Here is a 25336-nt window from a genome sequence, read left to right on the forward strand (position 1 = left end):
GACGCTCCTCAGCTTGTCCTGCCCGTCAGATCTAGAGCTCCGATCGCACCGGGTGCACGTGGATTCGGGCGTGGCATGGGTCGCAGCAGCGACACAATCTACGCATCTACTCCAACACTGCGAAGATCGACGCGCAAAGCTTAGGCATATCTTTTTCCTCATTTTTTCATCACTCGAGGCGGCGTTATGAGGCGTTTTGATCGGCGTCACGCGTGGCTCTTCGGCTGATACCTCTTCGTTTTCCGTATTGCGCTTGACGCAACTCTTTGAGCTAGTCTATCCCTGAAACAAAGGGCTCTGGTTTGGCTGAAGTGGTCGTCGCTGTTTTTCACTGTGATTTGTATATCTGACCGGTGGTTTGTTGTTTCTTGCCGGGATGCTCTAGGTGCTTTTTGGTACGCGTTCTGGGTTTTTCTCTTCCGAACTGGTGCAGGTTGATTATGGCATCACGTTCTAGTAGAAGAAGGGTCGGGGTGGCTGGTCGGGTAGGCTGGCGGCGACGGCAGGCAGATACTTTTTCTCCATTCAAACAGTTACGCAAGGGCGGTCTCTCTGGGAAGTCGGGGAAATCGACGGCACTGGTGTTGAGTAGAGTCATGGCAGATGCCTGGAATACATTGTCTTTTAAAGTTGTACAAATAAGTTTCCCCTCTCCCGTCGTGAACTCGTGTCTGCGGCAGGAAGGTATCGACTTATGGGACGTAGTGTCATTTTGAGGCTTCATCGCAAAGTTAATGAAGTGCCTAAGCTACAGAACTAATCTTATTGGAACTTCCTCTGCATGGTAACTTGGTTTAAGCCTTCAAGGGCTTCTCCGTGTTGAAGAGGGCTGTCCTAATCTGTGCTAGATGACACCATAAGTAAAGCCTGTTCATCTCCGATATTTGTACCAACTCGATCCATTTTCTCTTTGCATCTGCAGTAAAGATACCGGATGGACAACCTCCGAGGGCAAGTCTAGGAGGTCGATAGCATCAGCGTGAGAGCCGATGCTTTTGAGTATGAGAGGTTCTGGAGCGACTTGAAGGTCATGCCGAGTATGTTTATCCGCAACTCTCTGCCAGCCACGCATAACACTTGAATACAGCTTTAAATCCCACGTTCCACGCCACCCGATACAGGTTTGGCTACTCTCTGCGCGATAGAAGAACTTGAAAGCTTCCCCCTTGCGACCATTCCAAATGACCATTGTATGTAGATGTGGCATTGAAAGTGCTGTTATGGCAGCATTCTCCAAGAGAGTTTGTATCTCGGGACTTCTTGTTTGGGTAAGCATCCTCGATGTAAGGGTCAAGGATCTCATATGGCTCCAGACCCAGTCTTGCTGGCATGACCGGAAGAAGTCCGAGGCTTCAACCATGAATGCAACGGAGAGCTTTTCAAGACTAAGACTTCTTTTGGCGAAAGCAGCACTGACCGCAGGCGATGTTACTCGGACTCTGGCAGGTCTCTGAATAAATTGTCGCCCATGTCGAAGTAATCTAATATAACTTTCGTTGGTCTCTTCAAATACGGATATTTGCTTCAGTGTTTGTGGCAAATGTAATTCAATGAGGCTTAAGTATTCTGCATGGCGAGAAGTTAGTAAGCATAAAAAATAGGTATAAGCATAACATCTTACGAGGATCCCATATACGCTTCTGTTTGAACGCGTCCCAAACTTGCCATAGCTCAAGAATCAATGACTATAGCCGAGGAAGGGCATCGAATAGAGCCCCTAGGGCTGTAGGCTCGAGATTTCTTCGACACTGCCGGCGGAGTATGAACCGTGTTGCGACCTTAACTTGAGGGAGGCTTTCTCGGATTTCAAGGAATAAAGAGGCCCGAAAATTCGTAGTAAACCCACTTCGTCTGGAGTATCGACCTGACGTCCCTTTGTCCAGCCATGCTTAGAATCGTAAAAATTCTGATTACCAGACCGTTTGGGTATGAGATGCTCATGCTCGTCACCACCACCAAAGTGAAGGTTCTTGAAATAATGCTCCTTATCACTCGGAGACTGAATGGAGAGCTCCAGCGTCAGCTCGGCTCCCTCTGTTACCGGCCACCGCGACAAGATGGAGAAAAGCTTCACGATTGCTCTTCGAACCACACGAATGTTGCTATGGTGCCATGAATCACTTTCAAGCTTCGTACAACTTCGACATGTGTACGGCCTCAGGTCGATGTTTAGCCATACATGTCGAACAAGATGTGCTCGCCTTCTACCGACCATTGCCTTCATATCATCCAAGCATGATGTTTGTAGTTTTAGCCGGCGAAAACTTTCTCTCTCCAGTGTAGCCTGCCACTCCCGACAAACAGAAGCGCAGGCGCCCCAACCAGAAGTTTGTCGTGCGAGAACTTCAAGTATCATTTGCCGCAGTTCCGGTGGTAGAGAACTCCAGGCCGGGACATATGGCGATGAAGTGGCTTGGAGCTTGGCGGCAGACATCGGAGCGGGCTGAGTCGATCCAGCCATGAGGGATGAATGAAGGCACTGGAGGATGAGCTTCAGCAAATCATCGAATAAAGGAATCTCGAATCAGCGAAATACCTCAAGAGACTTAGCCTGGCGTAGATAATAACTGATGTGTTGTAGAATCTGACTTCTTGATTCGTTTGGCCAAGCCCACGTTTGAATGAGTGAAATTGAACGGTTGAAGGAGTCAAAGTACGATTAAAAGCCTCAGGGGTGTGTCTGGCTTTTCATTTTCCCTTCTCTCAGTTTTTCGTTTAAGCTTTCTCATCGTCTACGACCACGCCTCAATCAGCAGGGTAAAGACCATAGTGGTACCCGCCCTCCACATTCCTGAACTCGAGTCAATTTTGGATCAATGGTAGAGCTTGACTGAGTGACGCACGAGTTATCGGAAACGATTTCAGTCTATAAAGCAATCCTAGGCTACAATCGAAAGTCGATTTACGAAGCAGCGGCCGGGGACATAGCGCATGTCTGGTACGTTTCAAGCTACTATGCAGAACCCCTTTTTGGGAAACAGAATCAAACACATCGTCACTAGTATACCTGCGTTTAGAGCATGTTCTATGCTTTTTTGCTCTTGCTCATCCGTCTCTGATACAGGGCTGGGCCAGAGGACCAGGCGGCGTGGTTGTGAGAGCCTCGAGGCGGAGGTTGGGCCACTTCATTCCTTCTGACTTCTTTCTTATACTTTCGTATGGCAAGATACTGCCTGCGGACACACGTTTTCGACTTTCGTATGATCCTGACGGGGAAATATGTGAGTCGCCTCCGTCCTTCATATCTATTACCTTCGACTATACTTGTCAAGTAGTGACTGACTATTCTTCTTTCCCTATTTAACCCATTATTTCAACGTGCATAGGTTGTTGTGAGGGCTGAAGATACACCCAGCCATGCATACCAACTGTCGATGTCTCGGTATAAGTAATGAGTATTGCTGTCCAGGCGGGTAGTAGGCATAAACGACGATAGGGGTAACAACGATGACGACAGCGACAAAGACAGGGACAGGGAAGATAGAGACATCAGGGACGATAGAGACAGTAGGGACAACAAGGACGACAGGGAAGATAGAGACAGCACGAGCAACAGGGACACCAGGAACGATAGGGTCAATAAATACTTGTATTAAATGAACTAAGGTATGCGTCCTAATACAATAAATATCCGCCCGGATGGCAAGGCTCTAACTAATTTTTCTCGGCTAGTTCGCTTGCAAGAACGTCACTATCCTCTTTTTCCCCCAGTCGTTACCTAACAGAGTCTTCTGTAAATTGTCATTCCAGAGAGCTCGATATACACAAATCACACGATGCTGACCATCTTTCCGCCGGCCGCTGACCATTTCCCCAGTCATCGTTTCACACCTAAAAGAGCCCGTCTTCCAGCATCTCGATCAAAACATTTTTGACTGGTCCTTATGTATTTAATCATACTTTCCGACGGCAATCATATCGGTCATTGTCTGTGCCTTCCGGGGTTGGACATAAGCGGTCGTTGGCCTGGGTGTGGGTCGCTGGCATCCATCCCAGCCTGCTTCTCCATGCAGAGCCAAGCCAGTCAGAACAGCGTCATTGGCGGAGCGTATCTCAACTGGGGGTCCTTTCGGTTGTACTGCATATGCTGGTCCCGGCCGATGAAGAGCACCATCTGATTTGCTGCCTGGTTGTCCCGCAATTATTTACACGTTGGCACCGTGGACAGCTTACCGTCTTTCTCTCTTCCACCTTGACAGTCGTCAACACACCACAGCAAGCCGGCCAAAGCAAAAAAAACTCTGTTGCAGCTCTTGAATGATCAACTCAGAGACGAAGACACAAAGATCGAAGATGCAATGTCACTTTTACAGAATGACCTGAAACCACAACATGATACAGCAGACGATTCCCTGGGAGAAAAGGATCTGCAATACGGAGAGGGTTTGCCAGGCTTTGAGGATTCCTTGGTCAGAGAACCAAGTGAGCTTCAACAACTCATTATGGCTGGTGAGGAACTGTTGTCAGAAACTGCTCGACGAGGCCAATTTCTTTCGCATCCGGTATTTTGGGCAGTGATAGGTTTGTTGACCCCCGAGAAAGCGCATCGTTAAGTCGATAGACCTGTACTAATATCGGCGTAGGAATTGGTCTGCAAGTATGGCTCGCAGCCTAGACACAGAGCTATCAGGGATTTTTATGTAGCAGGACATCATCAGCCGCTAATACAAGCTTGCCACATGACGAGACAGATACTCGTACCGCAGCGGGTGGATATCGTCGATATGTAGTCTACGAGCGTCATCTTCATAAGGAAGATTAAGTGTTTCGGATGTAGCTGCAGTGGGGTGCTCGTTGAGAGCGCAGTAAAAGAATAGAAAAAGAGGAGCGGCTAGTTTCTTATCGAATCATACTCATGATTAAGCACGGCTCGTTGACGTTGTACTGTGACACTTCACGAGACATGAGAAAATAATAGAAACTTTGCTATTCTCTTCGAAGCACTTTTAGTAGACTAGGTCCCTACAGTAGAAGCTCAATCGTAGTTGTATGCTAGGAAAAACAAGATGATTATCTCCAATTGGAAACCAAGTGAGAAATAACGACCGCGCTCACATGAACTCGTGTAAGCACTCATTCGTAACTCAAGCTGGACCTGTACGGCCTATCAGGACAGTGAAATAAGTTGACAGGAAAAAGGCCCAGCGTATGGACGAATGAATCAAGAGAATCCGACTTTACCGTGGTGCCCCATGGGTCACTTGATGGCCACCGCCAAGGTTGTTTAGGTATCTGAGGTTGAAACACACACTTCACTCTGTGGCACACCTGCCGCTTCCGAATTCGCAAACATATCACATGGTGACCTCTTACAACTCACCCAATATGGTACAGCCATCTCCTTGTGCACCGAGATGTGTATCTGACAACTCTGTAGTTAGCCCGCCAACTCATCTCGAGGGTCACCCGACCCATCACACTCCCGCCTCGCATCCAGTCCATCATCACCTCACGAGGCATCCATGCAACCCCGATCTCTGCCGCCAACGTCCAAAGGCCAGCCAACGATTCTTACCTCGTCTCAGCCGCCCCCACCGCAGCGGAGCTTGACACGATGATGAACAACCTCCAAAAGGGCGAAGCGCACCCCGTCGTCGTTTACAGCGCCCTCAAGGCCTACGAGGCCGCCTTCAACGCCGACAAGCAAAAGATTCTCGACGGATTCAGGCAGCAACGCATCGAGATACGAGAGTCTCATGACGCGATTGACAGGGTGCTGAATAAGCTTCAACGCCTGCATAATCGTGTGTATTACTGGGACGATAGAATCGACGATTGGATGGCTAAGATGGACGCCACGCCTGTGCCGGAACGTTTCGACTTTCGCCGGGTTTTGCAGGCGGGGCTTTGGATGCTTAGCGGCGGCACTGCTGTGTATGTATGGTCGTCGTAGCGGAAGATGTCTAAGCCGATGGAGAAGGAGTGCTGTCGTTAAGGTGAGACTTATAGTCACCATGTTGTTCGTCTTGTACAGGCCCTCATCCTCTGAACTGCACTCGACTTACACAAGAGACCGCCCATCTTTCCTATGCTAGAGCGACTACTCTTCCTACAGCTATAGTCTACTTTACTGTCCTCGCCGGCGCTTCTATTATTTATTGCTATTGTCGTTCTCGTTGTCGTTGTTGTAGTCGCTATTACGTCGTCTTTACTATCGTCGTCGTCTTTACTATCGTCGTCGTCTTTACTATCGTCGTCGTCTTTACTATCGTCGTCGTCTTTACTATCGTCGTCGTCTTTACTATCGTCGTCGTCGTAACTATCGTCGTCGTTACTATTACCGTCGTGGTTATTATTATCGTCATTGTTACTATTGTTATCGTCGTTACTATCGTTGTTGTTATCACTGTCCTCGTCGTCGTTATCGCTATTGCTATTGCTACTATCGTCTAATTGCTACTATCGGCTTCGATAGAGGTATTTAAGTATATAGGAATCATGGCCGCGAAATGTCAGTCGGTCTCTGGTATATAAACAACAAAGGACATTGTCTCCTCTCATGATGATTTTGGACACCAGGCCGATTCAATTACCAACTTTGGCAATGCCTGATAGGTACATCAAGAAGCAACACAGCACGCTGGGTGCTGGACCTACACACCCAAGACTGAGGTCAAAATGCTTGGCCCCAGAAAGCCAAAACCTATTTTCAGCACCGGACAAAAGACCGATAGCTGATCTTCCCTGGCGAATGAGCTTCGTTTTCGGGCAGAGATAAACAATGATTCAGGGCATGGTTATCTTCAACGCGAAACGTCCCGAAAGGGGCCGCAATCTATCCGTGTCAGCACTACGTCATCGCCCGGACCTCACCGCTCCAAGATCCAGGGACGAAGAAAATTGCGATGCATAGTTTATGAACAGAATGGTAATGCTCGATATTGTATGTTCTATGGCAGTCTATGCTCATGATAGATAGCTCATCTCTTTGCTGACCCCAGCTGCTGTGGGTGTGTCGGTCTGATGCTTTCCCATCTCATCTTAGGTATTCTGTACCCAATTGCAGATTCTCGGTGACTTGATGCAACCTAAACCTAAAGCTTCTTTCCTCGTCTCAATGTAACCAGTCAACGAACGCCGTCCCGTTTAACTATACAGATCTCTCTTTTCTTTTTCTTTTGTAGTCTTAACTCCTCGCTGCAAACCCGACGGCTCCTCATGGCCGCCGGTGGTATATGATACAAAACCCGCCAATTATTTGGCGGGAGGCTGGGTAGGCTTTGCAGAATGACGTCCGCAACGATGAGGGTGCTTCGGCGACTTGATGGAGCAATGGTCGGCCGCATCCTCGGGAGCACGGCGGCCGTACTTCTTGGTGACCTCGCAGTATTCCCTGTCAGGACCCATCCACTCGCGCAAGTGGCGGTACAGCTGGCAGCGGTAGTGACCACACTTTCGGCAGTAGACCTGCCCCTTCAGGCGCATGCCCTCAAGAGGGTGCGGTTGGCTGTGACTCTCAGTAGTGGGTGTGGAAGTTCCCGAGCTGGACTGCGGGACGCGGCGGCTGGCGAGGTAGAAAGCCCACTCCAAATCATTGGGTCCGTCGCGGTGGGACGACAGTGGAACACTGCCGTGCATGCGACGGTGGATATCGTAGAAGTGGCTGTTGGTCAGGCCCAAGCATGCACTATCCATAGGATCGAGGTAGTCCATAATGGTGTAGTGAAGCTCAATGGGAAGATCAAAGATATCCATACGAGCCGAGGGCCGGTGGGTGCGTGGTGGCGGCTCGTACTCCATGACCGAGTAGGAGCGGCGTGGGGGCGGAAGAGGAGGCCGGCGAACCTGGGGAGGATGCGGCGCATTCTTCATCTCTGTTGCTGGAAGCTCGCCCTGCTCCGGAACAGAGGAGATGGAGCTTGAGTTGGATGTAGTAGATGTCTGCGACTCCATAGGAGGAGCAGGGTAGGGCGAAGCGTTGGGCGCAGGACTGCCCTGCGACGAGGCAACGGGTGAGTCGGTAATGGACCAGCCGCGACGGGGAGTGCGCCAGCCGCCGCGCTTCTTGTGAAGCTCGTCCTTGATGGCCTGGTGCTGGCTGATCTCCTTCATCATGGCATGGCGCTCTTCGCGGCTCATCATCTTGTCCTCCTGGTTAGATGCGATGCTGCTAGCAAGAATCATACGGGCCAGGGAAGCGACGTTGTCGTCGTGAGTGGGAGTGGCGTGGCCATTTTGGCCGGGGCCTGGGGACAGGACTTCGACCATTGTGAAGGGGCTCTGTGTAACGGCGGAAGAGAGGATGAGGTGTCGCCGACGGCCCGAGAGGGGCAACTATTCGACGATGGCTTGGATGGTGATGTGAGGGGTTGGCAGCGACCAGCCGCGTTGAAGGTCGGTGGTCTCGTGATGCGAGAGGGGTCGTTCCCGAAGGCGGATGATTTCACCTATGAGGTGAGGGGAAAGAAGCGGTCGTCAGGTAAAGGTTCGTGGGATCTTCGTCGTTGTGCTCAGGCTGAGGGGGACCTATGTTCTCGGACTCCCTGGGTACTGACGAGTTGTTCCGGTTCAGGTGATATCGATGTTGAGGCTGGGCGGGCCAATGTCGTAGAGTGATGTAGTTGGTAAGTTGGATTGCCTCAATAGCAAGTTCATGAGTTGCGTATGAACCGTTGAAGACGGGGCCGGGCGAGGTTCGTTAGATATTTAAGGGTACGTCAAAGGCAGAGTGACAGGACCCTGAAGAGGCAGAGTCGGGTGCTGATCAATTGTGTGTTCTTTTAAGGAAGAAGAAGAGACGGGAAGCCCTGGGAGGAAAAGAGGGTGTGCGGTCGCGGTAGCGGTGGTGCTGGTGGTGTGATGGAGCAAAGACTGGACTGGACCTTTGACCGACCGGCGCGCGAAAGGAAGAGCGTGAAGTCACAGGTACCGGGACATGGCCGCGAGGGAAAAGGATGCGCTGCTGGGGACTAGTCAGGCCAAGAGAGCGCAAGCAGGGCACCAGCGAGCAATGGTAGGCCAGATTAGCGGTGGGGATTGGGGGCCCAGAGTGTCACTGGCAACGCTGCGAGCTGCAGGCACTACGCCATAGTTGCCAAGTACGGCAGTAAAGTGGCTCCCTCGGCCCAGCGCCTTCCAGTGCCTCCCCTGATAACCTAGCGGGTAGCGCGAGGCACGACTGCTATTGCTGGACATTTGGCTGAAGCTGGCGCTAGGTATTCCCGGCCTGGGGGTCCTCGCCTCGCACTGCTCTCTTGCAGCTGCAGCACTCTTCCGGACGTCTTTTTTTTCTGTTTCCCTCGGTGACTGGCCCCTTCATCTCATGGCAGCACGAAAAATGGGGAATTCGGTCATTGGCATCCTCACGCGAATCATGGAGCATAACGTCCAATAACACATTGAGCAATAATGTCGACAATCCTCGCAGAAAAACACTGGAGAAGATGGAGATAGCTGACACCGGACTCCAGCTCTGTAACCGACCAAATCGCCCCTCGAGCCACTCAGCTTGCGCAGACACGCAGACAGGGCCTGCTGGAGGGTCTTTGACTTGCCTCTGTCCTCCACAAGTCCACCCATGGGTGAGGTAAGGTACGCCGCTGAGGTACGAGGTGACGGAGAACGGACGGATTCTCAGCGACGGCGCAAACCTCGAGAGGTACCGGTACTTGGCCGGCTACTTTCGTCATAGGTCCTCGCAGACAGGAAGGTGAGGGTGTACCAACTGATGGCGGTCACCGACGAAGCAGAGCAAGCAACGTGCTGTAGGGCAGTTCCGCAGCACCAACTCTGCGAATCGACAGATCCGAGAACAACGCTCGGCGCGTCGGAAGAACGAGAGACATGCGACTTTCTCACCACCTCAACTCGACACAACTGATATCGACGCAAGCCACGCCTGTCCGTCGACGAATCGACTCTCTGTTTTCAGATCATGCCCTCCATCACCCCTCGTTTCCCCCTCAAACCAGCTTTCTTTTCCACCGACCAAGTAGCGCCTGGCGGGTGAGATGCGCGACACGACAGGGTGGTTTGAGGCCTGGCATGCTGTGATAGGTCTTGTGTCGTCTGCTTGGTGTTCTGGAATTGGCCAGACATCAATGGCATGCAGCTACAACGCATGGAAACACCGTTATCGATGCGATAGAAGCATCAACACCCACACGGTTGCCAACGGCGGCCCGCAGACTTCCACCAGAGTCTAATTGCAGCAAAGACCAGAGATTCTCCCATCTTCCCTTCCTTCGTCCATTGCAACCCAACAGGGGGTGCCACACCGTCTGTCAGCCGTCCGGTTGGCGCCCTCGACTGATCTGATCTCCTGTCACCGCCCAACGCAGCTCTGATTTTCAAGGCGCTGTATCAGTCGAGAATGATGATTCTAGCAACCACCAATGGCTAGATCATGAACTCGGGCATGCAGAGCCGAAGCAAATCAGAGCTCAGCACCCCAGCCAGGCCGCTGTTGTTGTAACGCGGGGAAGCAAGACAGGTCTCGTCCTGGGAAACATGGTCTCATGACCCCCAAAAACATGCCAGTAAGGCTGCCATCGTTGCACAGCTCTCAGCTATCATATCACCGCACCAAGCATACATTCGTTCATTGGCGTGCCATAGACAGAGGACGGCGTTGGAGCATAGCAACACCAGACGGCGGAAAAGAGGGCGCTGCCTTCCACGGGATCGACAGCGTCATGCTCTGTGGTGCACTGGCACCATCCGTGAATACCACCCAACGTGTGGGGGGACCACAGAAGCGGTGGCGCTTCTCTTCCATTCCAATCGTGACCTATCGTTGCCTGCCTCATCCAAGGGATTCTCCAGTCTACCCCAATCTCCGCTATGGAAAATCGCAACGAAATCTCCTACCCCAGCTTTTCCACACGCATCGGCTCGACGGCCGTTCACGATATGACGATGCCCCACGGCACGTCACCGGCCCTGCAAAGAGGGTCCAACTCCGGAGGAGCTTCCAACGGGCGGGCGGGAACCACGAGTCAACGAAGCTTGACCTTGGAAGAAACGTGGACGAACTTCTGTCCTGGGCTGCCTTCTCCAACCAAGCATACAGAACGGATGGTGGAAACGCCGCCTGTTTCGCTGATCTGATCTGGCGCATCCTTCCCAGGCCACGTTCCCTCCATCGGCGCACACCGATCAGGCCAGTACAGGACCGAAGAAAAAATGCGTAACCTCATGATCTGATCTTCGCCCCTCACTGCCGTTTCCAGCAGCTGTGAGGGTTCCGGCGGCGCTCAGCATCAAAATGGCACACACACGCCGCGTTTTTGCGCCTTGAATCTTGATGCGGGCGGGGAGATCTCGTAGAAGTCCCGGAGAGCACAATCCCGTTCAATCAGATCAACGTCCTGCGCCGATACTTTTTCGGCGTCGTTTTTTTTCGACAACCATCTCGAGAGTCGGTGCTCTTCGTTCTCTCCGAAGAGGGTGTGAAAGCCGTCAATGTCGGCGCCGGCACCGGCACCAGGACATCGTATTGCTCTTACTAACCACCACCACTAACAAGCCGGTCCCAACGCTCAGGGTCTTCTTAAACAGCTGGGGGAGGGTCACTGCAACCACAAAGTCTAGGGCGCCTCGAACCGTGGGACGGCCCTAAGCTACTTTGCGACTCGCGCCTTGCGCGCCCATCCGCCGTGACGACGTCCCATCCGTATCGAGCTTACGGTCTGCCCATCCACAGCTGTCCGGCCGGAAAGTGACGCTTCTTCGCCAACTAGTCCGATTGGCAAAAATGTCAAAGATGTCAGATCGAGGTGTGCGTATCGAGTGAGAGAAAAGATCATCAGGGTCCTGACGTTCCGGGGACTGACGTCGCCACAATGACATACAACAAATGGGGGACTGCAATCTGTGGGACCCATCTCAACCGCAATTGTCCATTCACGAAGAGCCACGCTGAAGGACGCTGCAGAAGGACGTCTGGTCGTTTATGCTGCAGAACTTTGATGCCATGAACCTTTAAGCAATTTCATTGAAACGAAAACTGGTCAGCCGCTCTAAACGCATGTACTACACAGTAGCACGTGAGCTGCTACCCTCCCAGCACAATTGATATTGGCATGGCTCAGATCTTATAGCTCAGATGGGGAATGGAAGGCGTATTTGATATGGCATTTCTGCTTGTGCAGGGATGGCACACCGAGATTATTCAATGCGCCTCATTCGTCCGGCGGTGAAGACCACAACAAATAAACAATCCGGCACAGCAACCGAGGAATATAGCATAGAACGAGAAATGAGGCACAGAGAAAAAGCTTCATGATGTTATCGTGTTTCTTGTATACCATCAAAACTCCGGCTGTTGTAAATCCGATAGAATAGACGTACATTGACCTCCGTTCGCCGTCGATGACCGACGTTTCGAAATGCATTACCAACAGACGTTCGTCATCCTCCCGGCGTGCTTGCCATCCAATTTATATACCGTGCATGATCCCTCCTGGCCGCATTCAACCCCTATCGTTAGACGGGCGACCTGTTCTTGAGCATGCTCGTAGTCCGTCTTCCCTGGGCGGACGATCCTGCTTTTCGGGAAGAGGTTGACGGCTTGCCACAGGACCACTCTCTGGGCCCTTCTCCTTCGCGGTCAGTGGCCCTGGAGCGTCTGACCTGCGCTTCTTCTAGGCTTGCCGACTCTGAACATTCACAGCTTAGATAGCGACCCAGATGAGCATGATGACGACGTCCATTCCCTTGCCCTCGCCGCCATCGTATTTGTAGGACCACATGCCGTCCTTTTTCTCATCCCAGTAGGCACCAGTGGCGCTGTGCATGCCGCGGCGTCCAACGTGAGGCTTGCCGTCGGTACCGGTAGTCTCGGCGCTCGTGGAGATGTGCGGCTCCTCGGAGTTGGCGGTGGTGCCCTTGGACTTGTTCAGGGAAGAGGTAGGAACGAGGTGCTGAACGATCGTAGAGTTGCAAGCGAATTTATAGGCAGGGGCTGATCCGCCTTGGGGAGTGGACTCGGAGATGACAGCCTTCAGGACGGAGGACTGTTGCCACGGCGTTAGATTTCGGCTGGATCGTCCCCGAAAAGGGGCTTGGGAGAAGGGGAAGGAGCCTACAATGATTGCACTGTTCCATTGCTCGGTCTTCGCATGGTCGTAGAATTCCGCAGATCCAATTGCTGATTGGCAAGCCTGGCCATTGTGTCAGTTACTGTTGCTATTCCCAAGTGGCGGTAAGGCAGGCGCTCGTTGCGCTGCTCGAGTGCTTACATCGGTAGCGATCTGCTTAAGGCGGTTGAACGCAACAGGCTAGATGGCAAGTCAGTGACAGTCCCCAAATGCAACATTAGAAGCCAATGCGGCGGGGTAGTCAACGTACGGGCGTAGCGGTCGTGGGTGCGGCAGACATTGTGATCGGATGTTTTGTTGATTCCGGGAAATCGGCGAGGTTTTTGAAAGAAATTCGTGATGGATGAGAGTCACTTGTGTCGATGTCAGCGTTGCTTGAGACGGCCAAGTTTTTCAGTCTGGTGGTGGTGCGGTGTTTACCGGTGTAGATGTGGATGCGGTGATGTTGTCAGTTGCGGAATAAGGCGAAAGATGAGGCTCCTCCACAAAAAGTTAAGGCGTCCCGTGTTGTGATGCGCAGCCCGATGCAAGCGCCTCGCGTCGCAACACGGGCCGTCCGGTCTGGCGCAGCTGCCGCAGGCCGGTGCGCGGGGCAACGGGTCACGTGCGACGCACTCTAGCCACCATCGTTAGTCATCATGCAGAGAGCGGAGCTTGCAGATGGCCCCTGCTTGTGGCTGAACCAATCACCACCTTCGAGGTTCGCACGTGTGGTTTCTGCAGCAGTGATCCATGCCTCGTGGCTGTGGCTGGTGGAGAGCTCTAGCCGTGGCAGGCCAAGCGTCACAGGTTCTGCGATGGAGCTTTAAGGGAGGCAAGAGGGGCCGTGGTTTCTGCGTTGCGTCTCCGTCGCATCGAACAAGCTTTCAAGCGGGTTCTCTCTCTCGGTTCGGTTAGGTTACAGGTGTCTGCTCTTTTTCTCTCTCTCTTCTTTTAAACTTCGCATTCCATTCATTCGACTCTCAATCTCCGATAACGATAGACCTCTGTACTTGGGTTCAGACGAAATCTCGAAAAGCTTGGCTCAATTGACGTTTTTTTCTTCGTCACACGAATACGGGGCGCCTCGAACACAAGCGACAAAAGCCGTTGTTATCCAACACCGAGTCCGAGCTCGAACGCACGCTAAACCAGCCCAGCCTCGCCGACGTCGAGCCGCGAAAATCAACTTCACCTCGTACGATCGCGATACACATCGCTGCCAGAAGATCCTCGGTCAGGAGAAAGCAGACACAACAAAACAACCTCCAAAATGTCGAGCCAACCTCTCCTCCAGACTGCGCCGGGTATGTCCACTTACAACACAATCCCTACCTCTCGGGCATACCACCGCCGCGAAAGACCCAATCGTCGTGACCTCCAGCTAACCACCGCCGCCCTCGATCCAGGCAAGCGCATCGCCCTCCCGACGCGCGTCGAGCCCAAGGTCTTCTTCGCCAACGAGCGCACCTTCCTCTCGTGGCTCAACTTCACCGTCATCCTCGGCGCCCTCGCCATCGGCATGCTCAACTTCGGCGACCGCCCCGCCTTCATCAGCGCCTTCCTCTTCACGGGCGTCGCGATGCTGACCATGATCTACGCCCTGGCGACGTATCACTGGCGCGCCAAGTCGATCCGCGTGCGCGGCCAGGCGGGCTTCGACGACCGCTTCGGTCCTACCTTCCTGGCCATCATCCTGCTGCTGGCCGTCGTCGTCAACTTCGTTCTGCGCATAACCTACTCTTCCAAGGAGTCGAAGCACTAAGTACGATCAGCCTGCAGAAAGCAAAACGTTGAGGAACAAAAGGGGTGTTGTTTCGTATCGACAGGCCCAGGGTGTTGTTGCTAAGTCGTGTGAGTGGCAATTACGACGAGCCAATGTAGGCCGGGAGGGTAGCAGACGTTGGAGCGCTCGCTTCTGCACCTCGAAGAGTGTGATTGCTTTGGAGTTGAGGGAACATCTGTGTTGCTCGCGTAAAGTGAACGATGTCAAAGTCTGCGCGAGCAGACAGGTAAAAAAAAAAGTGCATTGTGACCATGGAGTACAGGTACCAGAAGAGTGCATCAGTCCGTTCCAGCGCTGTGTAATTATCTAGCAAAATATTCTCTTTTTCATATCTTGCGTCTGTCTGCAATTCCTCTGACTTGGGTATCAAACCGTGAATGTCCCTTTTCTCTGTCCTAACGCCCAAAGATGCAATGATGTACATGGTGCCGCCCAGCTTCTAGCAGCCTCTCGACCGCTGTCGAAACCTCTTCTGCCATCTGGTCTTCTCCCCTTTGGTTCTTGGTATGTTTATGCGTCGATGGCTGCTGCTTGACCTCCCTACGTCTCGTTGGTTTGCTGCGTGACGCCCTCCTGGGCCTTCAGCTCAGGCATGGGCTCAAGGGAGAGGAAGATGCTGAGTGACTTCGGAGTCCCTTTCTTTGGCTGCGGCATCACGGCCTTCTCGAACCGGCTCTCCATGACCTCGAAGTCGTCTTCGTCGTCCGTATCGTTGCCTGCTCTCCCGCCGCCGAGCATACTCTCCTCCACGACCTCGGCCTTGGGCGGGAGCTCGTACATCTTGTTGTATTGGTACCACCGACCGCCGTCCTCTTCCGCCACGATGCGCTTCACCTGCTCCGAGATGGTGATCATCTTTCCCACCTCGCCGGGCCTGGCGTATAGGAGCACCGCCCGTTTCCTCGTGTCCCCGTCGTTCTTGCGCAGGTGCAGCAGCAACCAGGTCACACGCTTGTGAATCTTTGTCGAGGAGATGGTGAAGGCGGACAAGATGTCGTACTTAGTCCTAAGCTCGGCGAGGAGGGCGCCGTGAGGTGCGGGTGTTCCAGGACCGGCCGGAGACGGCTTGTTCTTCTTCTGGTCCTCCGACTCGACCATGATGGGCAGTTTTCTCTTCTTGTCGCCTCGAATACCCGCGGCGGTGTCCTTAAGCCCGTCCTGCATTATCGATGTCTTCCAGCATGATAAGTCCGGGCTTCAATGCTTCGTCGTCGTCGTCGTCGTCGACGCTTGCGCGGGGTCCGATGTGGTTTGTCGACGGTGTCAGTCAGGCAAAGGATTGATGGCAATGAAAATATGCGGCGGGCTGAAATCTGGAGTCACAATCTTATCGGATAAGAAGCTTTGACCAGGCATCTAGAATCGGAGCCGATGACCGATCAGACGGCCGAACGACATCGATTCGGCAGCTACGTAAGCCATCCCAATCGTCCAAGTTGTCAAACCAGGTTGTCTACTCCCTCCAGCAACGAGGGTTCTTTCGATTCTGTGCCGCGCACCGGTCGGTTCTCTTCTAGCATCCAAATCACGTCGAATGTCACAATTTGTGCCACGCAGATCTCGTGATATAGCACGTGATCTACAAATCATGGATCTGCTCTTCGAACACGAGCTTTTCTGCCGTGGTCGGGGACGCTTAGCGTCCCGCGGAAGTAGGAAGACTTCACCCAGATGAGCGGTGCCGTCCATTCGTTGTGGGTCGTGGCTTTTCGACTTCACATGTTTGATGTGGCCTGTGCAGAAGCACGACTCATCTTCCAATGCGCTATGGGTTTGATTCGCTGGGCGCTAGTTTGGGCGTAACCGCTTGCAGCCACTCGCAGACCCCAGGAAACCGACATCGAGATGCCGAGAATGGGGATGACCCAGGATGGGCATTCGATAAACCCGAGCTGGCCGTGAAGGTCAAAAGGGTAGTTGCGGTGCAAAACGTCCCGCATCGACAGAAGTTTGTCTCGCGTACTGAATCATGAACTAAACATCGTCTCGTCATTTAGCAGATTCCAAGAGGGTCTCCCCGAGATTCCAAGCTTCCGAGATGCAGCAAGCCGGCCGAGCTACGGAGCTGCGGTCACATCGATCCGTTTCGCCCAGGAAAGCCAGAAGGCGCCATTCGGCTCCCGGGATGGGGCCTGATACGATATCGACGTCTCTACTAAAGGCAGGGATGTGCAGCAATAAGCGGGTACTTGAGCTGTCGCGACCTTGGCCGGTGAGCCGGAGCTATTGGGTGTTGCTTCCGCGGAGGGTCGCAGCATGACGGGGCGATTGGATTGGTTTATTGAACAGAACTTGGGGCATCTCAGCGAACGGCACTTGGCGGGACTTGTACCTCGCTAGCAATCTTCAGGTCTGAAACCAGAAATGGCAAAAGGCAAAAGCTGGGCACATCGGGTGGCGTGGCGCATTTCAAGCGGCCACCCATGGTTTTAGCGCGTGTCGCACCCACCCACCCGTCCTCCTAGTCCTCGCGTGCGTGGCCTCGGCCGTCATCAGGGTCGCAGGGCGTTCCGAAGAACTGCGAGATGCGAGGCCTCAGAGGCTGATGGAGGATCAGAGTGTTTGATGTCAGGTTGCCTTCGAAGGACGGACGGGTTCGATTGCGAGGCGAGGAAGAGAAGGCGGCGAAGAACGGCAGTGGAAGCATAAGAAGCAATGCAGAAGCATGGCCGTCCCTTGCTGTTTAAGGGTCCAGCTTTCATGTCATCCCAGGTGGTTCCCAAATCGCTGGGCTGCGGCTTCATGTCGGCTGGCTGGGGAAATTCTGATGCTGATGGAGTATTTGGAAGTCGGTGTCTGTTCTGTCGTGGACACTACCTTAGACCGCATCTTCAAGCCCAGCCGGAATGGCAGCGCCGCTATCCAGGCGAATGAGGTGCGAGTCCGCCAAGTCGGCCGTGGAGAAGAAGGACGTGGCGGTGGGAGCGAACAACAACAGACTGTTGTCAACAAATGGGGGATTTCTTTAGCTGTTTGCATTCGTCAGAGAAAGGAAAGACGGTCAGGTCATTTTGGGTCTTGTTGAATTGATGGGGAAAATGCGCCAGCCGACGCCATTGCCTCTCGCGGATGTCAACAACACGGGTCCATGGAATTGACGGCGGGAAGCACACCTCACATCAAGCAAGCAGCACACTGATGTCGTTGGCAGGAGCAGACAGGCCGGAGAAGCGTGGACGCGCGCACTGTCGCTTTAGCGTTGAAGTCGCTGGAGGCCCCGACCCCAGCGGGACGGGACTAATTAACAGCAGGAGCTGGAGGCATTCGGGTTCATTCCCACGCCTCTAGGTTCCTTAGCTCGCTGACTTTTTATGTTTTCCACACCCCAAGGTCAAGGAGGGAGACATGGCAACACACCACGAGCTTTCCCCGGCTGCTCCTCACTAAGAAACCTTACTGCCGCCCTAAGCAGGTTGGGTAAGTCGGCTTGGGTAAAGTACTTACGGGCAGTGAAAGTGAAAGTCAGAGTGAGGGTTGCTAGTCAGGTTTGTCGATAAGACACTTGTTGAAACCTTTACAAACAAAACATGATTGAAGTAAGGTAGATCGACAGCAAGGCCTGTTGTTTATGGCGCAAAGACGAGCGAGAGCACGAGCGGGCCGTGTCTTTTCGTCAGATGCTTCATAGTGTTTTCCTCGCTCATCCGCCCTCACCTCCGCTCCGGATTTCCTCTGTGAATCTCTTTCTCACATTTCCATCTTCCCCGTCCGCTATCACCAGAAGAAAAGGGGAATCCCTCCAGACAAATCTCCACAGCAGCTGTGCTGTGTCCCGTATCTTGGGCGCCCACCCTCTGTCCCGTTCTATTTTCGGGGCGGCGATAAAACACGCAGTGCAGCGTAGCCAACGACCCGGCTGCGAGTTGCTACAGACCGAGTTCCCCCGTCCGTCTCATCATCCATCCATCAGACACTCAAGACAGACAGGCCAGACGCGGACGCAGACACAGACAGAGCGGGAGCCGGGAGGAACAGCGTGCGTCCCATCTCGGGGTCTTTGAGGTCCCCTCTGACTTTTTTTCTTTTTCCTTTTTTCTAGATCCCAGATACCCTTTCCGAGTTCAGTGCGCTGCCGCTGCCGCTGTCGCTGTCGCTGTCTTCGCCGTTGCCGACGTTCTGCTTTGCGTCGTCTAGCATCTGGATACGGCGCATCCACGCCCTCGTTCTGACACGTCCACTATCGGCCTTTCTCTCGCAACAGAGCGGCAATCAACAAGAAGGACCTGACTCTTTCACGCTCACATCGAACTGTCCGGGTGTCTTTTAGGTTGTGTCGATATCGGGTCTGGCTCCCTGGCGTCGTGTCCTGTCGTTGTGGTGCCCTGTCCTGTTTGCCAGTCCTGGCCGGAGCGTCCTGTCGTGTTCCCCACCCCTGCTTTCCTGGGCTGCACCTGCCTGGTTGTTGCTTCCCCTCCCTGGGTTCCCTCGCCTTCTTTTCCCTGGCGGCGGTGTCCTGTCTCTGGGTCAGACCAAACAAGCGCATTCCCTCGTTCCCTCCTGCTGTCTCCCAACGGGCCAATCAGACGCAGCAGCCGCAGCACAATCCTTATCCACACCACCCACACCTCACACCCCGTCTCCATTTTATGCCCCCCCTTGCATTCAATTCACAAATTGCCTTTTCCTAGTCAGTCGGTCCCTCACATCATCATCTGTGCCATCTGCACCATCAGCACCGCAACCACCGCGCCGCGCGAAAGCACCACCGACCACAGCACCAACGTAACAGCGGCAGCAGCTCTGGCACCCACAATTTGTGCAGAAACAGAGCCAGAGCGCAGTCAACCACACCAGTGTGCCAATCCGCGGACCGCAGCAGTTGGAACCCGGGCAGTCACCCACTGGAAGTGTGTCCACCAGGTATCCAACCGTCACAGTCCCGCCGCCGTCCACCTGGGCCGTCGCTGCTGTCCATCCATCCACTCAACCATCCCACCGCCCTCTTTCTTCGCGGTGCCCGTCGTCTCTTTTGGCTGAGGTGCTGTTATCGACGTTCGGTTCTGGTACCTGCCCGCTGTACACTGCAGTTACCTTACTCTGGCCCCCCAGGATCCACGGCCCACCCGCACTCGCAATCACTCCCCCCAAAGAGGCCAATTTCCCACCCAAACCTGCGCACGTCGCCCGCCCTTCCAGAAGAGCAACGCAGAGCGCCAGAGACGAGACCTCCTGGGTTCCTGCTTCCCCCCGCCGGCTTCACCTTATTCTTGTTGTTGCTCCTTCTTGTTGTCGATTTCCATCTCCAACATCTCCCATCCTCCTCCCAAACAACCCTCCTCTCCCCCCGATTTCAGCCCAGAAAACAACACCGTCCGCCCGACACAGAGAGAGCACTCAGAAAAGGCGTCGCCCTTCTTTTGCTCGTCCGTCTCTCTTCGCGCATTCATTTCCTCTCCGTTTTCCTGCGCGATATCGAGGCTTTCATTAGTTCTCGATCATTCTGCGTCGCTGTCCTCGCTGCGCGACCCGTCGCAGCAATCCCATCCCTTTGATCGCCTTGTCGCCCATCTCGGTGCCCGGCTTTCCTCCTGCCCATTTCCCAGCTTCTGAGGGGAGCGCCCGACCACATCATCGCGCGCACGCTCACTCGCCCCTGCCACCCCTTTTCTGGCCCCATCCACCCAAGCAAGGCCAACGACCAAACACACGCCCCTCGCTCGACGCACGCACGCCCGCCCGCCCGCCTGCTTGTCGCCCACCGCATCTCGCTCACGCCGGCTCATCACCCACGCTTTACGTCAGCGACACCCCCAGCTCTGCTCTGCTCAGCTCAGCACCCAAGGAATCCCGCATTGCACCTCCTTGCACTTCGCGCGCACCCGCTTCTCTGCATCACGTCGCCGCAGCTGCCTAGCTCTTCCGCCACTCGCTGCCACTGCCACCTCACCTCCCCCGTCAGGCTGTCGTTGCCTTGCGCCTCACCTCACCTCACCTTACACTGCATTAAAGGTCGCCTGCTCACCCTCACGCGACTTTTTCGTCTCATCCTTCTCTCACTCACAGAATCTCTATGTTCCGGTTCTGGGGTTCAGAGCGGGGAAGCGAAACGACTGTCGGTGTCAGCCATCCAATGCCGTCGCTCGCGCAAAAGCACCAGTTCATCCTGCCGCATCCAGGTGCAACAACGACGTCTGTCGCAAGCCCGGTGCGCCCTCAAAAGAGGCGACTTTCCAGCGTTGACGCCTCCTGCGCGCCAAATGTTACCTTCATCAACACCAACAGTGAGCAGCCTGTGAAGCGGGCAAAGCAGGAGAGCAGCAGCCCTCTCATCTCTGACATTCCTGCCTGCGATATGGCTACGCCACCATCGGCGCCTGCGCCTGCTCCTGTGGCTGTGTCTGGGCCTGCACCTGAGCCTGCACCAGAGTCCAAGCCTGTTCCCGCGGTGACTAACGACATGGAAGACGCGTGCGACGCGATCCAGTACCAGTTTGGTCTGGAGATCTTGCTCAAGCACAACGAGCTGAGACTAATCAACCAAGAGCTGGCCAAATGCCAGGTCGCCCTTGAGCAGCTGCGCCGATGCCATTTGATTCCTTATCCTACCACCTGCCCCACTCCGGCGCAGATGCTGGATATCAGCAGCGGCAAGGGTCCCTCTCTGCAGAATCGCCCGGGAGAGCCCGTCCCTCAGTGGGCGGCGCCTTTTGGAGTCGTCGATGGTCCTTACGCCCGACACTACGCCAAGTGGCTCATCCCTGATCCCAAGTTTGACGGCATGCAGCCTGAATGGTATCCCGTGCTTGACACTGCCCGTAGCAGAGGCTCAGCTGAGGGACGAACGACGAGAAACAGCATGTCTGACCTCTCAAGCGCGAACAAGAACCGGCCGGTTCGAGGTGCGGCTGGACAGAAGCTCCAGTCGCTGTCCAGTGGTTATCCTCAACCTAAGGAGAAGGCTGGGCCTTGTGTTCTGAAGCGCTCCGATGGCCAGACCGTGAAGCTCGTCTGCTTGGACTGCAACCGAGAAAACTTCAGTAGCACGCAGGGTTTCATCAACCATTGCCGCATCGCTCACAGGAGAGACTACAAGAGCCACGAGGAGGCTGCCGTGTCCTGCGGCCAACCGATCGAGGTCAACGAAGGTGGTGGCGTCGTTGGGGAGGAAAAGCCCCCGCCGCCAGCTCCCGCTGTCGCTCCAGGTCTTGTTCACCCGTTTGCCCAGTCCGACATGTCTACTCAGCAAGCCTACGTTTCTTTGCGCTCAAGGATCGCAGATTCGCTCAAGCTGTACCGTGATGGCAAGCTGCCTGGTGTGACGAGCATCCCCACTGTTCCGAACGCTGAGTCCGCGAGACCCGCCGTTCAGAACGGGGAGAACTTCGTCGGTTCGGCTGATGTCCCCTTCCTTTCGCGCCTCATGCAGAGCAGGAACTTTAACGGTAACCTCCGTGAAATCGTTGGCGATGCTAAGGAGAAGATGTCGTTGGATGACGTTTCTTCGCCAGGAGAGGATTCGGAAGAAGTCGAGGGTGGTCTCAGCACTCCAACTGGTGACGCTGGGCCAGCCGTTCGTGTTCCTTCCACTGCCATGCGTGTTCCAGCAAGAGCCGTCATGTCTCCTGTCGTCCCGGCGCCGACAAGGCCGACGAGCAGCAAGGGCAGGGCGACTCACTCGGGCTTCGCATCGCCGCCTATGAGCAGTCCTGACAAGGACGAAGGGCCACGACTGATGATGATGGGTGACGAGGACGTCGACATGGTCGACCTGAGCCCCAACACAATGGTCAGCAACAACGCGCCTTCACTCGTCAGCGACGACGGCGAGTACGACGACTCAGATGATGGCTCAGACTCCGGCGTGAGCGACCGCATGGATGCCGAGTCGGTGTCTGATGTGGCCGAGATCACTCTCGATGAGGATCATGAGGGTCGACCTCTTCACCACCGGGGATCTAGCGGCTCTGGCACCACCATGCGTCTGAAGAAGGACGAGAACAAGCACGTCACCTTCGTTAGCCCTGTCAACAACAGCGCGAAACGAGCCCGAAAAGTTTAGGGTGTTTTCGGTTTCCTCAACGACCGTCAAGGCCTTTTGATTTTTGCATCAAGATTCCTCCGAGGCCTTATTCGCCTTACTTTTGCCGCCACAAATATTTTCACTTGCTTTCTTCTGGCGACCAAGACTTTTTTGCGCACAAATACTCCCTTTAGTCGACGAACTTTTATTTCCTCCTTTCTTGCACTCTTCTCTTCCGACTCTGCGCAACCAGGGGTCTTTGGTCAGGCCAAAAAAAAAGCAGGCTACAGTGATGTGGCCAGAGATGGACAATGTCACATGTTAGAGATATGAAACGGGCGTCACGGGTGTTGGGAAGCGTCTGCCTTTTGCGTATGCTTGTGGTTTTTTTTTTTTTCCTTTTCTTTGCTTGTAGACTTTATACTGTTACAACTTCCTTCCCTGGATGACAGCTCCCTGGGAGTGGAAGACGCGTTCAGGAGGAACACGAATGATGGAGAGTTTCCCATGAGGGGATGCAACGCTAGCAAGACAGCTGTAGGATTCAAGGACACCCGTGTTGTATCATAGCGATTGGAGAAAGAGGCTTGATGAAAAACATGATGATAACAAGCTCACGTTGAGCAACCACACATTCATCCGATCAGTTCGCACGTGACATGTCTCCAGTCGCTGGTCGTCTGTATGCCATTTACTTTGGCGCATTTCCACCGGTGACGTTGGGCCGGGCTTGGCCGTCCAACAGCCATCCCTGAGATGCCCCAGACGTTTATGAAGATCACCAACAGATGGATACTCTCCACCATTTTCAAACGAGAAAACCCAATGATTGCATTGAAGCAATAAAGGAATTGTCTTGTTTTGTTGCATATATCGCGCACTATGTTTCTGGCTCCTTGCTATTGCCCAGCAGGTTTCTTATAACATAGACGGGTCGTCGCTCTCACCTTTTTTTTCGGCGCCCTCACGTCCGCGAACCCTCGCTGTAGCATAGGTACATCAGAGAGAGGCCTTGCTTATGAGACAATAAGCACATGCAGGATGGTTCCTTGCTGCTGCGGGTGGGGAATGCGCGCGCAAACCGGCACGCAAGTCAATGTGCAGGTTAGATTCTTGCCATGTTTCAGAAGAATGTTGCTGAGTCAACACATCTCCAATATTTGTTTCTCTCTACGGATACTACTGTGTCTTTATTACCCTATGGTGGTGCGTGGTGCGTGGTGTGTGTGTGGCCCAATCAGCGACGGAGGCAGTCTTCGGGAAGATGCAGGCCATTGCATGTGTGCAAGGGCACCCGAATCAATCAACGAAGCTTTTTCGGAGTCCGGGACTCGGGTTCGTTTCTTCTGTCTCTCTGCAAGGACGACACGGGGGGACGCAAGGGCCATTGCTAGATAGAGTTTTGAAGCGATGAATGATTGGTGTTTCTTTCCCGTTTGATGGGCAAACTCTTGTGTCCCTGTCCTCTCTTCACGTGTGTGTTCTTTGTCTTTTTGGTTCATTGTCATCCCATGTCCTTCTTGTTCATGAAATTCGGCTGGATTAGGTAATTACAAAGATTCTAAACCATGTACAACAGGTTTTTGGTGAATTCATCACCCTGTGCCGTCGTGGCTGTCTGACTTCTTTTTGTCCTAAGAAGTGGCAATGCTGAAGCAGCCTCCTTTTGTTTGCCGGGAGGAAAACATAGTCCCGTCCCAGTCCCCATGTGAATCATTCCAAATGATGGCCTTGCACCGCGTGTAACATTATCGCTTGAAAATAAGACGTGTAAATTGTAATGATATATTGGCTTCCTCTCTAGCTTAGAAATCGCTCAGAGGACGGCGGCAACGACACCGGCGACGGCGAGGAGGACGCCGCCGGTGTTGCGGGCGAGCTGGCCGACACCCAGGTTAGGGGTGCTGGTGGCCGAGACGGAGGCGGTTGCGGAGGCGGAGCTGCCGGTGGTAGGGGTGGCGGTCGCGGAGTTGGAGGCGACGGCGGCGGTGGCGGAGCCGGAGGAGGCGGCGGAGGCGGTCTTGCGCTGGGCGGCGGAGCCGTAGAGGGAGGCCTGCTGGCAGAAGATGGTGACCTGGTTCTGGGCGGGCGAGGCGCGGGCGTCGTTGGGGCAGTTGTTGTAGCAGGTCGCGACGGCCTGGTAGGCGGCGCACTGGCAGTCGTAGTCGGTGGCGGAGCAAGCCTCGACCTAGAGGGGGGATGTGTTAGTTGTTTGTTGTGATACATCAGAGCAGAGCCGCGTCTCCACGCTCAATGGATGTTGGAAAGCTTACCTTGGCGTTCTCGGAGGACAGGCAGGTCTCGACGATGGGCTCGGCGGCGCACTTGGTGTCCTGGGCCGCGACGGCGGCGATGAGGAGGGTGATGGGGAGGAAAAACTGCATCTTGACGGTTGTTGTGGTGGAGTGTGGTGTTCCGAGGAATCCGATTATTAAGAGTAAACTTTGTTTTTTGTGGTCGTAACGACAGTTGTTATATCCAACGAATGTGATGCGTAGTCCGAAAACTTGCTTGCGTGTAGATAGCGAGTGACTTGATGAACCTCAGAGAGGGATCGTAGCTTATTAGGTT

At 54.0% G+C, this 25336-nt stretch overlaps 7 protein-coding genes across 7 annotated transcripts; 3 read left to right on the forward strand and 4 right to left on the reverse strand.

Annotated features, from left to right (window-relative positions):
• Positions 1 to 5325: 5325 nt before the first annotated feature.
• CGCA056_v013142 (uncharacterized protein) lies at positions 5326 to 6393 on the forward strand (the record flags this gene model as incomplete). The annotated part of the gene is made up of 3 exons (XM_037328386.1): positions 5326 to 5328; positions 5378 to 5874; positions 6132 to 6393. The coding sequence occupies 3 exons, from the start codon at positions 5326 to 5328 to the stop codon at positions 6391 to 6393; spliced, it is 762 nt and encodes a 253-aa protein (XP_037172799.1).
• Positions 6394 to 7194: 801 nt separating this feature from the next.
• CGCA056_v013143 (uncharacterized protein) lies at positions 7195 to 8208 on the reverse strand (the record flags this gene model as incomplete). The annotated part of the gene is made up of 1 exon (XM_037328387.1): positions 7195 to 8208. One exon carries the CDS (start codon positions 8206 to 8208, stop codon positions 7195 to 7197), a length of 1014 nt encoding a protein of 337 aa, XP_037173457.1.
• A 4406-nt stretch (positions 8209 to 12614) lies between these two features.
• CGCA056_v013144 (uncharacterized protein) lies at positions 12615 to 13320 on the reverse strand (the record flags this gene model as incomplete). Its single annotated transcript, XM_037328388.1, has 4 exons — positions 12615 to 12956; positions 13029 to 13103; positions 13182 to 13220; positions 13291 to 13320. The coding sequence occupies 4 exons, from the start codon at positions 13318 to 13320 to the stop codon at positions 12615 to 12617; spliced, it is 486 nt and encodes a 161-aa protein (XP_037173453.1).
• Positions 13321 to 14292: 972 nt separating this feature from the next.
• Positions 14293 to 14784, forward strand: nrf1 (Vacuolar transporter chaperone 1; the record flags this gene model as incomplete). Its single annotated transcript, XM_037328389.1, has 1 exon — positions 14293 to 14784. One exon carries the CDS (start codon positions 14293 to 14295, stop codon positions 14782 to 14784), a length of 492 nt encoding a protein of 163 aa, XP_037173456.1.
• Positions 14785 to 15345: 561 nt separating this feature from the next.
• CGCA056_v013146 (uncharacterized protein) lies at positions 15346 to 15969 on the reverse strand (the record flags this gene model as incomplete). Its single annotated transcript, XM_037328390.1, has 1 exon — positions 15346 to 15969. One exon carries the CDS (start codon positions 15967 to 15969, stop codon positions 15346 to 15348), a length of 624 nt encoding a protein of 207 aa, XP_037172796.1.
• Positions 15970 to 20815: 4846 nt separating this feature from the next.
• Positions 20816 to 22804, forward strand: CGCA056_v013147 (uncharacterized protein; the record flags this gene model as incomplete). The annotated part of the gene is made up of 1 exon (XM_037328391.1): positions 20816 to 22804. One exon carries the CDS (start codon positions 20816 to 20818, stop codon positions 22802 to 22804), a length of 1989 nt encoding a protein of 662 aa, XP_037173459.1.
• Positions 22805 to 24581: 1777 nt separating this feature from the next.
• CGCA056_v013148 (uncharacterized protein) lies at positions 24582 to 25149 on the reverse strand (the record flags this gene model as incomplete). The annotated part of the gene is made up of 2 exons (XM_037328392.1): positions 24582 to 24953; positions 25039 to 25149. The coding sequence occupies 2 exons, from the start codon at positions 25147 to 25149 to the stop codon at positions 24582 to 24584; spliced, it is 483 nt and encodes a 160-aa protein (XP_037173469.1).
• Positions 25150 to 25336: the final 187 nt, after the last annotated feature.

Source organism: Colletotrichum aenigma, assembly GCF_013390185.1.
Source record: "Colletotrichum aenigma strain Cg56 chromosome Unknown KSG_Cg56_contig09, whole genome shotgun sequence".
Classification (NCBI taxonomy): Eukaryota; Fungi; Ascomycota; class Sordariomycetes; order Glomerellales; family Glomerellaceae; genus Colletotrichum; species Colletotrichum aenigma.